Below are 13920 nucleotides of genomic sequence, written 5' to 3'. Positions count from 1 at the left end.
CGTGGGAGGGACAGTGGCCTAGGGGGCTTTCAGCTGAGCAGAGACTGCCGTCCAAAGGAGGCAGATGAAGCGAACGCCTTTCCAAAAGCCTCAGGACTCCCAGGGGCCCCTTTCATCTGCTCTAAACATCACAGTTTTCTCTTTACCTTTCTTCCTCACTGGAGTAAACCATCAGCATCTCCCTCCTCCAGGTATCTCAGAAAACACAACTGTGCCCTCAGCGCCAGACCCGATGGAAGAGAAGCTGCGATCACAGCTGGAGGAGGAAAAGACAAGGTGCCCTTTCTTTTTGCCGCACACACCCTGACCCCAGCCACACAGGGTGCTGGGGACGACCTGGAGCTGCTGGGGCAGAGCAGGGTGGCCACGCACACCACCCCTCTCCAGGCCTGGAGCTACTCTGGGTAGCCAATCCGAAAATAACTAGAGGAAGGCAGATGTAAAATGCAGGAGGCCGAGGCAGTGTGAGGTTGGAATGGGGAGCAGAAGGCCGGGCCAGGCTCCGGAGCCAGGATCCAGGAGTCTGGCGGGGAGAGCTGGTTGCCGTGGGCCCCTCCCCAGCCCGGGTCCCAGGCTGCAGCTCAGGAAGCCGCTGGTCTTGTCTGCTGCTGCCATCTAGGGAAGCCAAGAGGTATGACCAGAGAGGGCTTCCCCCCCAACCCCCGCCAGCCTGCAGCTTTGCCCCTCTTCTCTCCTGAGTCTCCTCATGGGCAAGGTGTCCTGAGAACATCAGACCCTCCTGCAGCCATTTAGGGTCCCCAAATGGTTTAACCTGCAGAGGGAGGCACCTCAAGCATAAACAGACATGTGGCCATTCCTGATGCAAGTTTCGCAGTTCATTCGTTCCTTGAGCCATTCAACAAACAAATGCTGGCTCTCTCCTCCGCCATGGAGGGCTTTGGGGGAGACCAGACAGGAAACCTTCCTTGCTCTCAAGGTGCCGATACTGTCACTGCAACACACGCCACCCCTGGGCTTGCTGGGCATGCACCATGAGCAAACCCTGTCACCCTGCCCGTCCCCCACCCCCAGGTGGCCTGGATTCACATCCTGACTCCTGTCTTTATTAGCTCTGTGCTACAGAGCAGGTTCCTTAACCGCTCCATGCCTCAGGTGCCTGATCTTTAAGGGGAGGGGATAATAATAGCATCTTCCATACAGGGCTGTGAAGAGGATTCATGGGTTTGTATTGTCAATGCCTAGAGCGATGCCTGCCCCTTCAGAGCCCAGCAGTGGGGGTTATCATCCTTGGAGAGGGTTGTTCCTCCCACACACACAGCCCCGTGGGCCCATGGACAGAAACACCACACCCTGGCCTCGGTGGGCGACTCTAAGGTCCCAGTCCCCAGCACCAGGGCTGCCCTGCCAGGCTTCTGTGGCTCAGGCCCTGCAGCTGACAGTCCATTTGGAGCCGTCCTTCCCTGCCAGTGACTCTGAGGACTCTCCTCTGATTCCACCATAGGTATAAAACCATGTTCATGCGCCTGAAGGCCCTGAAGGTGGAGATCGAGCACTTGCAGTTACTCATGGACAAGGCCAAGGTGAAGCTGCAGAAAGAGTTTGATGCCTGGTGGGCAGAGGAGGCCACCAGCCTGCAGGTACTGGCAGCCATGCCCCTCGCTGCCCCAGAGCCCGCCCTCCTCCCGTGGCCTGGGGAATGTCAGCGCAGCCGGGGAGGGGCCAGACACACAGCCCCAGGGGTAGGGGCAGGGGCAGAAGACTGGGGGCTTCGACACAGACTCACATGCTCTCAGCCCCTGGCTTGTGAGGCAGCTACTCGTGTTAGGAACAAGGAATGGCAGTGGTCAGGGCGCACTGACACGTTGAGAGGTGGCGGGGGGAGCTGAACTCCCCAAGCCGGTGGATTGGCCGCCACTGCCTTGTGTGACATCGATTGTTTTTTATTACAGTCATGAACACATGGTATAAATGCTAGAAAATACAGAAAAACACAAAGTAAAATCACTGTACTCTCACCACTTAAGGATAACCAATGATAACATGTTGGGTTTTATTTTTTATATTTTCATGCATATACATCCATATACCTTTATAAAAATGGAATCATATTGGTCTTCAAGAATCACAAACGGCTTTTATTTTTACTTCATTGTACACATGCCAACTCTTCCATGTCATTATTCCATGACATCGTTCCACTGGCTGTCACTGTTCAAGCACATGGATTTATTTTAATATATTTAATCTCCTATTGTTTAATGTTTAGGTTGTTTTGGGGTTGTGTCACTGGAAACATTTTTGAATATACATGTTTGCATATTTCCTAAACAGATTCCTAGAAGTTCTCTATAATATTATGAAGCCTAAAATAACCTATTAAGAGGCGTTAGTATGAACCCCCAGTTCTGACTGTCCTCACGTGACCCTCGGCTGTGTACAATAAAGAAGATGAAATACACATAATCGGATCACTTGTGTGGCTGGCAGACCCCTCAGGGGTTACCTAACAGGCTGATCGCTTCATTATAAGGACAGGGAAACTGAAGAGCCAGAGGACGTATTTTCCAAGGACACAACCAGGCAGTAACCCACACGTTACCAAGAGGCCTTGTGACTAGACAAGGGAAAAGCATATTTGGATAAAGTTAAATGCACAAGATGGAAATACAGTTATCATGATATTTTAATAACAAAGTTACGGTATAGTAATATGTATGTCATTTTACAAATGCATTAATTAATAAGATCAAGTGGCTCCACAGTTCCCATAATTTCAAAGTAATGATGAACACAATAGTGCAAGGTTTCTGCAACGGCTGTAATGTAATCTGAAAACATCTGTAATTTCTCCTGATGGCAGAGCCTCTCGCACCACCACAGACTACTGTGGTTCATTGTCTACATTCATTCATTGTTGGAAAAATGCTAAATTGCAGGTAGAAATTAGGAAAAATGAAGACGTCATTGGTTCAGTCACGTTCACAGCGCCCCCTGGGTTCTGTCTGTTCTCCAGCTAGGAACCCTTCCTCATGGCGTGGTCAGTGAGTGAGGCCGTCAGCCACTGCCGGTGCCCATGGGCATCCAGCCACTGGACGGTGATGAGGGCCATCCCATGTGACTCGGGAAGAGTCCAGGCAGGGCTGACAGATTCAAACAGTTTATTACTCATGTAGACAGTGATGGCCAGAGCAGCCAAGGTGTCAGCTCCGCGTGTCCTCCGCCCCACAGGATGCCACTGAAACAGAAGGGACCAGGTCACTGCAGCAGGGATGGTGGGGCACCCTGTAGCTGAGGAGCCAATTCTCTGCGGCTACTAAGGCATTTTATAACCTGTGGACATACCTGAGTTGGGTGAAGCAGAAAGCCTTCGACCTCATCAGAACATGGGAGGTAATGAGAACCTGTCAAGGGAGATGGGGAGGCCAGTGGGAAATGGCCTTGCAGCAGCTTCCCACAAGCCTCCCAGGCTCCCATGTTCTGGGAGAATCACAGGCGTCTGCCAAGACTCAGATCAGCTGCAGTTTAATCCCCACTCAGGAGCCTGTGTGGAGACACGCACAGTTCCAGCACCCACCATGGCGGAGCTGCCCCTACATGAATTGCTCAGTGCATCTCTCCTGACCCTACTAGCATCTCCTCAGGACAGGGGAAAGCAAAACCGGAAAGGACTTCTGGAGAACTGTCAGGTCACATTTTAAACTTTCCCCCCAACTACAAAAGTAATACCTGCTTAATTTGGAGAACTTAGAAAACACAGGAACACACAAAGAATAAATCAAGCATTACCCATTTTTCTGCCATCCAAAGGTAATGTTTTGATGTCCATCACTATGGTCATGACTACGTCTAGATTTTTTTCCCACATGTGTTGTATCTACCAACTTTTATAGCCGGATTTTTCCCCTTATGGAATACATCAGAGACATTTTCTCATGTCATTAGATTCACACTAACACTATGAAACTTTTTCTTGGACCAACAGGTAAACTCCCCACCAGTGAATTTGTTCAACCATGTGAAGCCCTTTCCCCAGACGCCAGAATCCCAGCACAAGAGGTCCCAGCTTCTCTCTAACCAGAGGTAAGGAGGGAACCCTGCGGCAGGGTTGGGTTGCCCAGAAAAGTCTCCCTACCTCTCCTCAACCTGCTCTCGCTGCTCTAAATGTCTCTCTATAGGCTGCACAACCCAGAAGGATGAATGGCTTTTTACTGTTAAATTAGTTGAGGATACTGAGGCCAGTGGCCTGCAGTCCTCCAGCCCTGTCCCCCTGGCACTGACCACCAGTGGACCCACTGCCTCGGTAACAGGAGACAAGAGGTTTAACCAAATCATGCAAGCCTGGTCCTGCCCCTGGGTCAGAAGAAGGTCGGCAGTAGTGGGGTGGGTGGGGGGCGGTGGTTGCTGAGGGGAGGAATGTTGGTGTAAGGCAGAGGGGAGTTGGCCTGTCCAGACCCAGAGGAGCTCTGGTAAATGACTCCACCCTGGCACAGACTCAGGAGAGACGTGGGCACCTCCCCTGAGGACGGCCCAGAGCCAGAGTCCCTGAGTGATGGCATGATCCAGCACCGACCCCACTTCCCCGCACACCACCTTCTGAAGGCAGGTTCCTTCTCCTGCCACCCACGTTGTTTTCTCTTTCCAACCGCACGTCTCCGGTGCTAGAGCCAGTGACACACGCCTCATCCACCCTCCATCCCTCAGGCAGACCCCGTAGCGTCATGACAAGGGCCAGGCCAGCAAGAGTGGGACCTTGGCCCCCACCACCATTGACAGAGTGAACAGGAGCTGAGCCCTTATGTCAGAAATGTGAAATAGAGCTTTTCAAAAGGGGGTTGATAGGGTTGCCAGGTAGTATCTCTGATGCAATGTGATGAGGCTGGCACTTTACCTCCATGGTCTCCTCAAAAACCCATATCCCGGTTGAATCATGAGGAAGACCTCAGACAAGTCCCCGTTGAGGGACGTTCTACAAAATACCTGATCAGTACTCCCCCAAACTGTCAGGTTGTCAAAAAACAGAAGAGTCTGAGAAACTGCCACAGACGAGGTGCCTCAGGAGTTATGATGACAAAGCGTAACTCTGGGATGGGAGCCCAGATCAGAAAAAGCACATTAGGTAAAAACTAAGAAAATCCAAATAACGTATGGACTCTAGTTAATAATCACGTATCAGCACTGGTTCATGAGCTGTGACAAAGGCACCGCACAAACGTAGATTGTGTAATAAGGGATACTGCGTACGGGTACACGGGAACTCTTTGAACCATCTCTGCAACTTTTCTGTAAATCCGAAACTATTATTTATAAAAAACAAAAACAAAAACAAAAACTGCCAGTGAGCCGTCCACCCCCGGCAGCCGCTTTCCCCGGACCTCTCCGCCTCCCCCAACCTGGCCCTCAGGGCCAGCACTCCCGCTTGTATTCTGCTTTTAGGGAACAGCTTCTGTGTGAGCCCCTAAGCCCCCGATCAGCAGCTGGCAAGTATGTTTTGTTTGGCTGCCCTCATGTTTTAAAGGGCAGTGTAGACCCATAAAGGAAAGAATTGATAAGTCTGACTTTAATAATATGGTGTATGTAAGTCACCATTATGCTGTGCATCTTAAACTTACACAGTGCTGTATGTCAATTCTATCTCAATAAAACTCAGAAAAAAAAAAGAGGAGAGGGTGGAGGAGTGCCAGGCAAAAGAGCTGCGCTGTGAAAGATACTGTTAAGAGAATGTAAAGGTAAACCACCAACTGGGAGAAAATATTTGAAAAACATATATCTGATAAAGGACTTATATCTACAACATAAAAAGACTCAAAATTCAGCAATAAGAAAAACAACCCAATTTAAAAATGGACAAAAGATCTGAACAGCCTCCTCCCCAAAGATGAGCTGCAGATGGCAAATGAGTGTATAACAGGATGCTCAATGTCACATGTCACTGTGGAACTGCAAATGACCACAATGAGATACCACGATGCACCTATGACAAAAGCTAAAATTAAAAAAAAAAACAAAAAAAAAACCTGATACCACCAAATCCTCTTGAGGATGTGGAGCAACAGGAACTCTCATTCATTGCTGGTAGGAAAGCAAAATGGTAATGGTACAGCCTCTTGGGGAAAGAGTTTGGTGGTTTCTTACTAAACTCAGCCTACTCTTACCCCATACAGCTCAGCAGTCGTGCTCTTTTGTGTTTGCCCAAATGAGCTGAGAACTTACATCCACACAAAACCTTCATATGGGTACTTACAGCAACTTTATTCATAATTGCCTAAAATCAGAAGCAACCAAGATGCCCTTCAAAAGGTGAATGGATTAAACCAACTGTGGTGCATCTGTGCCATGGAATATTATTCAGGGATAAAAAAGAGTGAGCTATTGAGCCATGAAAATGCCAGGAGGAACCTTAAATGCTTATCACTAAGTGATGAAGCCAGTCTGAAAAGGCTACATACTGTAGGCTTCCTGGGAAAGTAGACATGTAAACATTCTAGAAAAGGCAGAACTGTGGACACAGGTAGAAAGATCAGCGGTTGCCAGAAGGAGAGGAGAGGGGAGAGTGGAAAGGATGAATGAGAGGGACACGGGATTTTTAAGGCAGTGAAACGATGCTGGATGGTACTGCAGTGGTAGATAAATGATATGCATTTGTCAAAATCTATAGAGCTGTACAAGAGGACGAGTGAACCCCGGTGTAAGCTGTGGACATTAGTTAATAATAACGGATCGATATTGGCGTATCAGTTGTAACAAATGCACATCACTAATGCAAGGTGTCAGTAATAGGAGAAAGTACAAGGGGGGAGAGAGGTTATATGAGAGTTTAGTGTACTTTCTGCTCAGTTTTCTGTAAACCTAAAACTTCTCTAAAAAACAGTCCATTTGTTAAAAAATAAAATAAAAGGCAGTGTACCTAGGCAGCTGCCCTGCTCCAGGGCTGTACAGGCAGCTCAGCATTCGTATCCACACAAGCCCTCTCTGCATTCACTTGGGGACCTGCCAACCTCCAGGGTACTTGAGTTTGCAACCCCTGGACATGCCTCCTGCCCCACATAGGGCCCCCTCGCTGAAGCCCCGGGACTTGGCAAAGCATGTTTGAAAAACACTAGTCCAGCCCGCCTAGAGGACAGAGCTTCCCCCAGTCACTGGTCTGGCGAGCTCTGAGCCTCCCATGTGTCTGCCTCTGGAGAATGGCCCTCCTCCCAACTGAGGGGCTTCTCTGAACCCCTGGTTATTTCCCATGCCTCTTCTTTGACCTCTTTCATAGCTCCTACTGGTAGGAATAGGGAATATATTGCTACCAGTAAATAGGGAGCTCCAACTTTCATTTTTCTTTTGTTTCAAGACAATGAATGTGTGTGTGTGTCTCAGGAGAGGCCTAGTAAACCCGCTCCAGGGCTGTAAGGTGGAAATAGACTGTGCCTGCCAAGTGAAGTTCAGAACCTTGGATTTCAAAAGGTGTGTATCAAGATTACCCATGGGAGCTTCTCCAGAAACCTTGCTCACAGAACTCTACCCCACGCTCCTTTGATGAGGCTGGAAGAGGGTCTTTGGGGAGAGGGCTCTCAGGCGGGCCCTGGTGCGCTGCTCAAACTCTGCCTCCGGTGCTCTGGCGGGGTATCTGACCCTTGGCAGAGATAACCGAGTGTCCTGAAAAGTGTTTGTTAAGACACCTTGACTGTAAGCAGTCGGCACCCCTAGATTCCCTCCCACACAGTAGTGTTTAGATACCAAAAATCATCTGCGGAAAGGTTACAGGAGACCGGTGAGAGGGAAGGGTCCCTGCTAGAGACTGCAAAGGGAGAGGCCTAGGGCTCCACCTCTGATGAAGAAATCACCTGCCCCTGCTTTAGAAAGCTGGCGGAGAAGAGCTGACAGAAGCTCACAGGTCTACCAAGGGTGAGGCGGGGAGGACACCCTGTCCCTGGTCATTGTGGCTTTGCAGACTTTCTCTGTGAACAGCCAACAGTGGAAGATTAGTTGTTGATGTCTTAAATTCTCCAAGGAGGCAGCAGTGTCTTTCTTCTCTTATGGTAATAATATCCCTGTCATTTATCGAGGGCCCTACAGGCCAGGCATTGAACAAATGTGTGATGTATGTGCTGTTGTTGTGCCCATTTTACAGATGAGAACACTTAGGCTCCAAGAGATCAATTAATCTGCTAGGGTCACCCAGCTAATAAAGGGTGAGACCAGGATTGGAACCCAAGCCTGTCCGCATCTGGCCACCCCTCCCCTCACTCCTCACGTCAGCTTCCTTTAACCTTAATAACTGTCCTTTAGGGGCACGTGCATATCCTGTTGTTTAGTAAAAGGTGGCATTTTCCGACCTATATTCTGTGCTATTTCATTACAAATGAGTTTTCTTCATATTCTCCCAAACACCAGGTCCTCCTGCTTGGGGTCCCCACTCTTTCAATGTGTCCATGGTCTGATTGTCCCAAGAGGCCAGGACTTTCAAAGAGCAAAATGATGGCTCCTTAGAAGACCAATCTTGGTCTAGAAAACCAGAGCTCCCAGTTATTGGCCTCATCTTCTCAGCTGAGAAACCCTGAAATGAGGTCCCCACCCCCCCATTTCACGAATGAGAAAACTAAGTCCCAGGAAGGGACTGAGATGTTCTGAACTCTGTCATTAATAAGAGAATAGCTGTGGCCTCAGCCCAAATTTCAGAGTCCACATTGAGTAGCATTTTTCCCTTCCTTCCCGCCGCCCTGCTCCCCTGCCCCATCCTCTCTTGGCTTCACCCCTCACTCCCTTGTCTTCCCCTCCCTCTCCTCCACTTTCTTGCTCTACCTAATTAGCCCCGCCTACATTCTTTTTCTCCCTCTTTCTCATCTTCCTCCCTATGCTCCTCCCCTCTTCTTCTGTACTCCCTCTCAGCCAAGGTCACTCTCTGTTGCTTATCCATCTGTCCATCCCACTGTCAGCTTCTCTGAGTGTCCACCCTGGAATGGGCCTAAGAACTGGCCACTGGGCACGCCTCCTGGGATCTCCGTGGGACAGAAACCAGTGATGGAATCCTCCCCCAAATTCCACCTTCTCTGAGAAGCAGGGCCTATCCTGGCCCCAGCCTCCCTGGATACTCCTCAGGTATCCCAAGTTAAGGTGATCGCTGGATATGTCTGCCAAGAGATCCTTAACCTTGAATCTCAAATATGCCCATCAGCTCACCATGGGTCACCAGCAAGGAGCCCCTCAATTTAGACTTTCCCAAAGGGTGTATCAAGCAAACTTTCATCACAGCTCTTCCAAGCAGCAGGCCGTTGGGCAAGCCAGCTACCCCTCGGGGGTTCCCTCATCTCATCTGTCAGATGCGTCAAGGTCCCTGTGACACTCATTCCATGACCAGGGTGGGGTCCCGGGGCCAATGAAGAGCTGCAGGAGTCAGGGAGTGAGAGTCCAGCTGGCTGTTTCGGGCTGAGCCCCGGAGAGGATGATAGCCCCTCTGCAGGTGGGGCCGATCCTCTTCTCCTCGGGTTCTGACAGAAACCTGACTCCATCACTTCCCCAGGGATGCTCAGGGCCTGGGGACTGATCACACTCAATTCACAACACTCTGATGCACAACCCAGGAAGCCTAATTATTATTATTAATATTACTTACTAATTCTTGTTAAGAAAGAGATGATTAATTCTGATGGCTGGTGTGCTCTCTCTCCAGAAGGAATGTCAATGTGAGAAATGAGTTCACTGTCAAGGGCTAGTGGGTCAGGAGATAGGGCAAAAGTAATTTGTGGTGTGAGCCTGAGGGTTCAGACCCGGAGCTGTGGCATCTGAGGATGCTCGAGCAGCTTCGGGGCCGGAGGATTCGCTCCCCTCCAGAGCCCCGAGCCTTCACACTGTGCCCTCCTCCTGCATGAGCTGGTCGGGGCAACAGGCTGGGCAGCTGGGCCTCTGCAGAGGGTGACGGATGCCCTCGTGTGCCCTGGTGAGATCACGCCTCTGCCCTATCACATCCATCTCTGCCCTCTTCCACCCACTCCCAACCCTCCACAGGTGGTGTCTGTGGGTGCTCCCTGCAATCTTAGAAAAGGCTCAGCTGGGAATCCATTGAGGTCATGAGCCATTTGTGTGCCAATTACTTGATCATGCAAGACTTGCTACAGCTTCCACACTGACCTTGACCTGGTGTCTTTGCAGCACCTGCTGGTTGGAAAGCCCTTTCTCCTCCCCTTGTTGAGGCCAGCTCCAGGAACCATTCTGAAGGGGCTCTGGTAACTGGTCACTGTTCTCCAAAGGAAGGCTCTCAAAGCCTGCCACCTTGTGGCTGCCTGTGGTCCTACAGCAGCCCTCACCAGACAGCACAGATCCTCAACTCCCCCAAACTCAGTGGAGAGTCTCTGGAATATTGGGAAATAGATATCTGAAAAAAAAAAAAAGAATCCCAAGCTCTGATTTCCTTTCCTATTTGTAGGACCCACAATCCTGAACCTGTGGAGTCCCGCCCAGAGTAAGAGGTCCTGCCGCCGGCTGAGATGAAAGAGGGCAGAAAGCTGGAGCTGGGGAAGCAGCTGTGCTCATGGCTGGGCCAGCAGGTTGTCGGGCTGGTGGAGTGCCTTGGGCTGATGATGCAGGCTGGGCAAGGCTGGAGCACCTGTCTCTAACCCTGGCCCACCTCTTAGCCCTAGAATCCCCATCTGTAAAAGGAGGGTTCAGACTGGGTGACTTTTTAGGCCTTTCCCAGCTCTGACGTTGTGTCTAGGCAGGACCAAGGCAAAGCAAAGGAGAGGATCCCATCATGTCACTGGCATCCCAGGACAGCTTGCCTCCTCACCTCCCAAGGAGGGGCTGCTGGGTTCCACTGTTTGCAACCACGAACCCAAGGCAAGGAGCCCACATCGGGAAGCCTAGTGAAATGGGCAAAACTGCATCTCCATGAGCTATTGGATCCGACTTGTCACTCAGGGAGCACAGAGCTGATCAGCCAGGGCCACCCAGGGTCAGTCTGTGTGGCTGGAGTAAGCCATGTGTCTCCAGCATGTGTTTCCTCAGAACACCACAGAGTCAAGTCTGGTTAATAAAGCACGAGTTCTGAAGCCTCACAGAGTTGTGATTAGATCCAGATACTGCCACCTACCAGCTGGGTAACTTTCAGAATGTCTTTAGCTTTGCTCAGCCTCAGCTTTCTCATCTATATAATGGGGATGATGAGGCTATTGAGAGAATCCAGTGGTGTGATTGCAGAGCACCTTCCCAGGACCTGATATGTAGACAGTGTCTATAAATGACAGTTGTGGTCATTATTTTTGTTCAACTTCCACAGCCAGTATATGCAATGTTCTAACAATGGAAATTAATGTATAAACCATCTGCTATAGATTGAATGTTTGCATCTCTCAAAATTCATATGTTGAAATTTAATCCCCATTGTGACATCATTAAGGGGTGGAGCCTTTGGGTTAATTTGGTCATGAGGATGGTGCCCTCAAGAATGGGAAGTACCCTTAAAAGAAGAGGCCAGAGAGAGCTCACTCCCCCTCTTTCTATCTGCCACCCAACAGGTGGCTCTCTCCAGAACACAATCAAGCTAGCACCCTGGTCTCAGATGTCCAGCCTCCAGAACTGTGAGAAGTGAATTTCCATCATTTAAAAGCCACTCAGCCTAGGTACTTCATTACAGCAGTCCAAAGTGACTAAGCCAGAAATTAGTGCCAGAAGTGGGGTGTTACTGTAACAAATGCTTAAAAATGTAGATGAGGCTTTGGAACCAGGTAATAGGTAGAGGCTGGAAGAGTTTTGAAGTGCATGCTAGAAGACTCAGAGATTGTCATGAATGGACTTTTAAAAGCAGTCCTGGAGAGGGCTCAGAAAGAAAAGAGGACAGTGCAGAGAAAGCTTCCATCTTCTTAGAGAATACATGAGGAATCATGTAGAGAATGTTGGTAGAAACATGGACAGTAAAGGCTATTCTGATGATGTCTCAGACAGAAATGAGGAACATGTTATTGGACGATGAAGAAAAGGTGATCTTGAGGGGGAGGGTGTAGCTCAGTGGTGGAGTGTGTGCTTAACATGCACAAGGTCCTAGGTTCAATCTCCTGTACCTCTGTTAAAAGATAAACAAATAAATGAACAAACAAACCTAATTACCTCTCCCCAGAATTAACTAATTAATTAATTTTTAAAAAGAAACAGTTACCTTATTATAAAGTGACAAAGAACTCAGCTGAGTTGTGCTCATGTTCTAGCGTTCGGTGGAAGGATGTACTTGCATGCGAGTGATAAAATTGGACATTTAGCTGAGGAGATTTCTAAGCAAAGTGTTGAAGGAGTGGCTTGGCTCCTCCTGACTATTGACAGTAAAATAGAAGAGAGAAATCACTTGAAGATGGAATTACTAAGCCAAAAGGAACAAGAACATAGAGATTTGAAAATTCTCGGCCTATCCATATTGCAAAACAAATGAGAAAACATCTTCAGAAGAGAACGCTAGGAGATTAGTGTAGAAGTGCATCCCGAATTTCACCAGCTACCCCAGCAGGACAACTGCCAGACTGAACTGAAGGGAAGGAGATGGGAAAGGATAAAGAGAGGCCAGCAGATTTCTTGGATCTCTCAGCACAGGAGTCTCGAGCTGTTCTGTGAACTTGCACTATTCTTCAGGACAAGAGAAGAATGACCCCAAAGGCAATTCAGAGATGATTACAACTGCCTGCTCCTTTTCAAAAGTGGGGACTGTAGCCTTGCTTTCAACAGGCCAGACCACTTCTGCCCAACTGTGGGGGCAGCGTTGTTCAGGAGAACCATGTGGGCAGGACCTGGACCTCCAACTCAGGGGGTCCAGAAGACTGGACCTTCATCCCAGCAAGTCCTGAGTGTTTGCAAGCCTTAAGACTTCACAGAGTCTACATTGTGAAGTTTTGGATTTGCTTGGGACCTGTCACTCCCTCCTTCTTTCCTGTTTCTCCCTTTTGGAATGGAAATGTCTATCCTATGCTTGTCCCATCATTGTATTTTGGAGACACCTAACGTGTCTTGTTTTACAGATTTACAGCTGCCTTAGAATGAATCATACCTCAAGCCTCACTCATATTGGATTTAGATGAGATTTTGGACTTTATAGAGTTGAGGCTGGCACAAGTTAGGGGCAGGTGGAATGGAATGAATGTGTTTTAAAGGAGAAGGGTATGAATTTGGTGGTAGGGTTTTTGTGGGGAACAGTAAGGTCAGGGCAGAATGCTATGAACTGAATGTGTCCTCCAAAATTCATATGTTGAAATCTAACCTCCAATGTGATGGTATTAAGAGGTGGGCCTTTGGAGGAGGTGAGCCTTTAGGTCATGAGTGTGCGGCCCTCATGAATGGGGTTAGTGCCCTGATACGAAGAGGCCAGAGAGCTGACTCACCCTCCTTCTACCGTAAGAGAACACTATGACAATTTGGGGGTCTTGACCATGCTGACACCCTATCTCAGACTTCCAGCCTCCAGAAGAGTGAGAAATAAATTCCTCTTGTTGAAGCCATCCAACCTATGGTATCCTGTTATGGCAGCTGGAACTAACTAATCACCATCCACAACAGAGGATTCTTGTCATAGTCAGCTTCAGCTGCCATAACAAAATACTGTGAACTAAGCAGCTTAAACAACAGGAATGTACTTATTTCTCACAGTTCTGGAGGCTGAGATGTCCCACATCAAAGTCCAGCAGGATCAGTTTCTGGTAAGAACCCTTTTTCTGGTTTCCAGACAGCCGCCTCCTCACATGGTAGAGACACAGCTCTGATGGCTCATCCTCTTCTTATAAGGGCATCAGTCCTATTATGCAGGCTCCGCCTCATGACCTCATCAAAACTAATTCCCTTCCATAAGGCCCCACCTCCAATTACCATCATCACATTGGGGATTAGATTTCAACGTAGGATTTTTGGGGAGACAAACTTTCAGTCCACACAGCTCCTAAATAGAAACCCTAAATTTCTCTTTTGTCAACCTCCTCCCATACCTTCTCCTTTCGTTGGTTTGTC

At 48.9% G+C, this 13920-nt stretch overlaps 1 protein-coding gene and 1 long non-coding RNA gene across 5 annotated transcripts in view; one reads left to right on the top strand and one right to left on the bottom strand.

The window, feature by feature from the left end:
• The window catches only part of KIF6 (kinesin family member 6), a 298810-nt gene that overhangs the window by 272700 nt on the left and 12190 nt on the right, over window positions 1–13920 (top strand). For 3 of the 4 annotated variants that reach the window (XM_074348648.1, XM_074348650.1, XM_045509275.2), the window contains 3 exons: window positions 192–276; window positions 1463–1598; window positions 3944–4041. In XM_074348648.1, the coding sequence (XP_074204749.1) occupies window positions 192–276; window positions 1463–1598; window positions 3944–4041 (319 nt within the window). Of the gene's footprint in view, window positions 1–191; window positions 277–1462; window positions 1599–3943; window positions 4042–7297; window positions 10069–13920 lie in introns of those variants that run through there. The other variant, XM_074348649.1, reaches the window with a different exon arrangement.
• LOC105083750 (uncharacterized) overlaps window positions 1981–13920 on the bottom strand; it is a 65063-nt gene continuing 53123 nt past the window's right edge. The window contains exon 5 of the long non-coding RNA XR_006721334.2: window positions 1981–3196. This is a non-coding gene — a long non-coding RNA (uncharacterized LOC105083750). The remainder of the gene's footprint in view (window positions 3197–13920) is intronic.

This window comes from Camelus bactrianus, chromosome 20 (genome assembly GCF_048773025.1).
Source record: "Camelus bactrianus isolate YW-2024 breed Bactrian camel chromosome 20, ASM4877302v1, whole genome shotgun sequence".
Taxonomy (NCBI): domain Eukaryota; kingdom Metazoa; phylum Chordata; class Mammalia; order Artiodactyla; family Camelidae; genus Camelus; species Camelus bactrianus.
The sequence above is the reverse complement of the archived record's forward strand: the minus strand, read 5'-3'. Positions and strand labels throughout refer to the sequence as shown.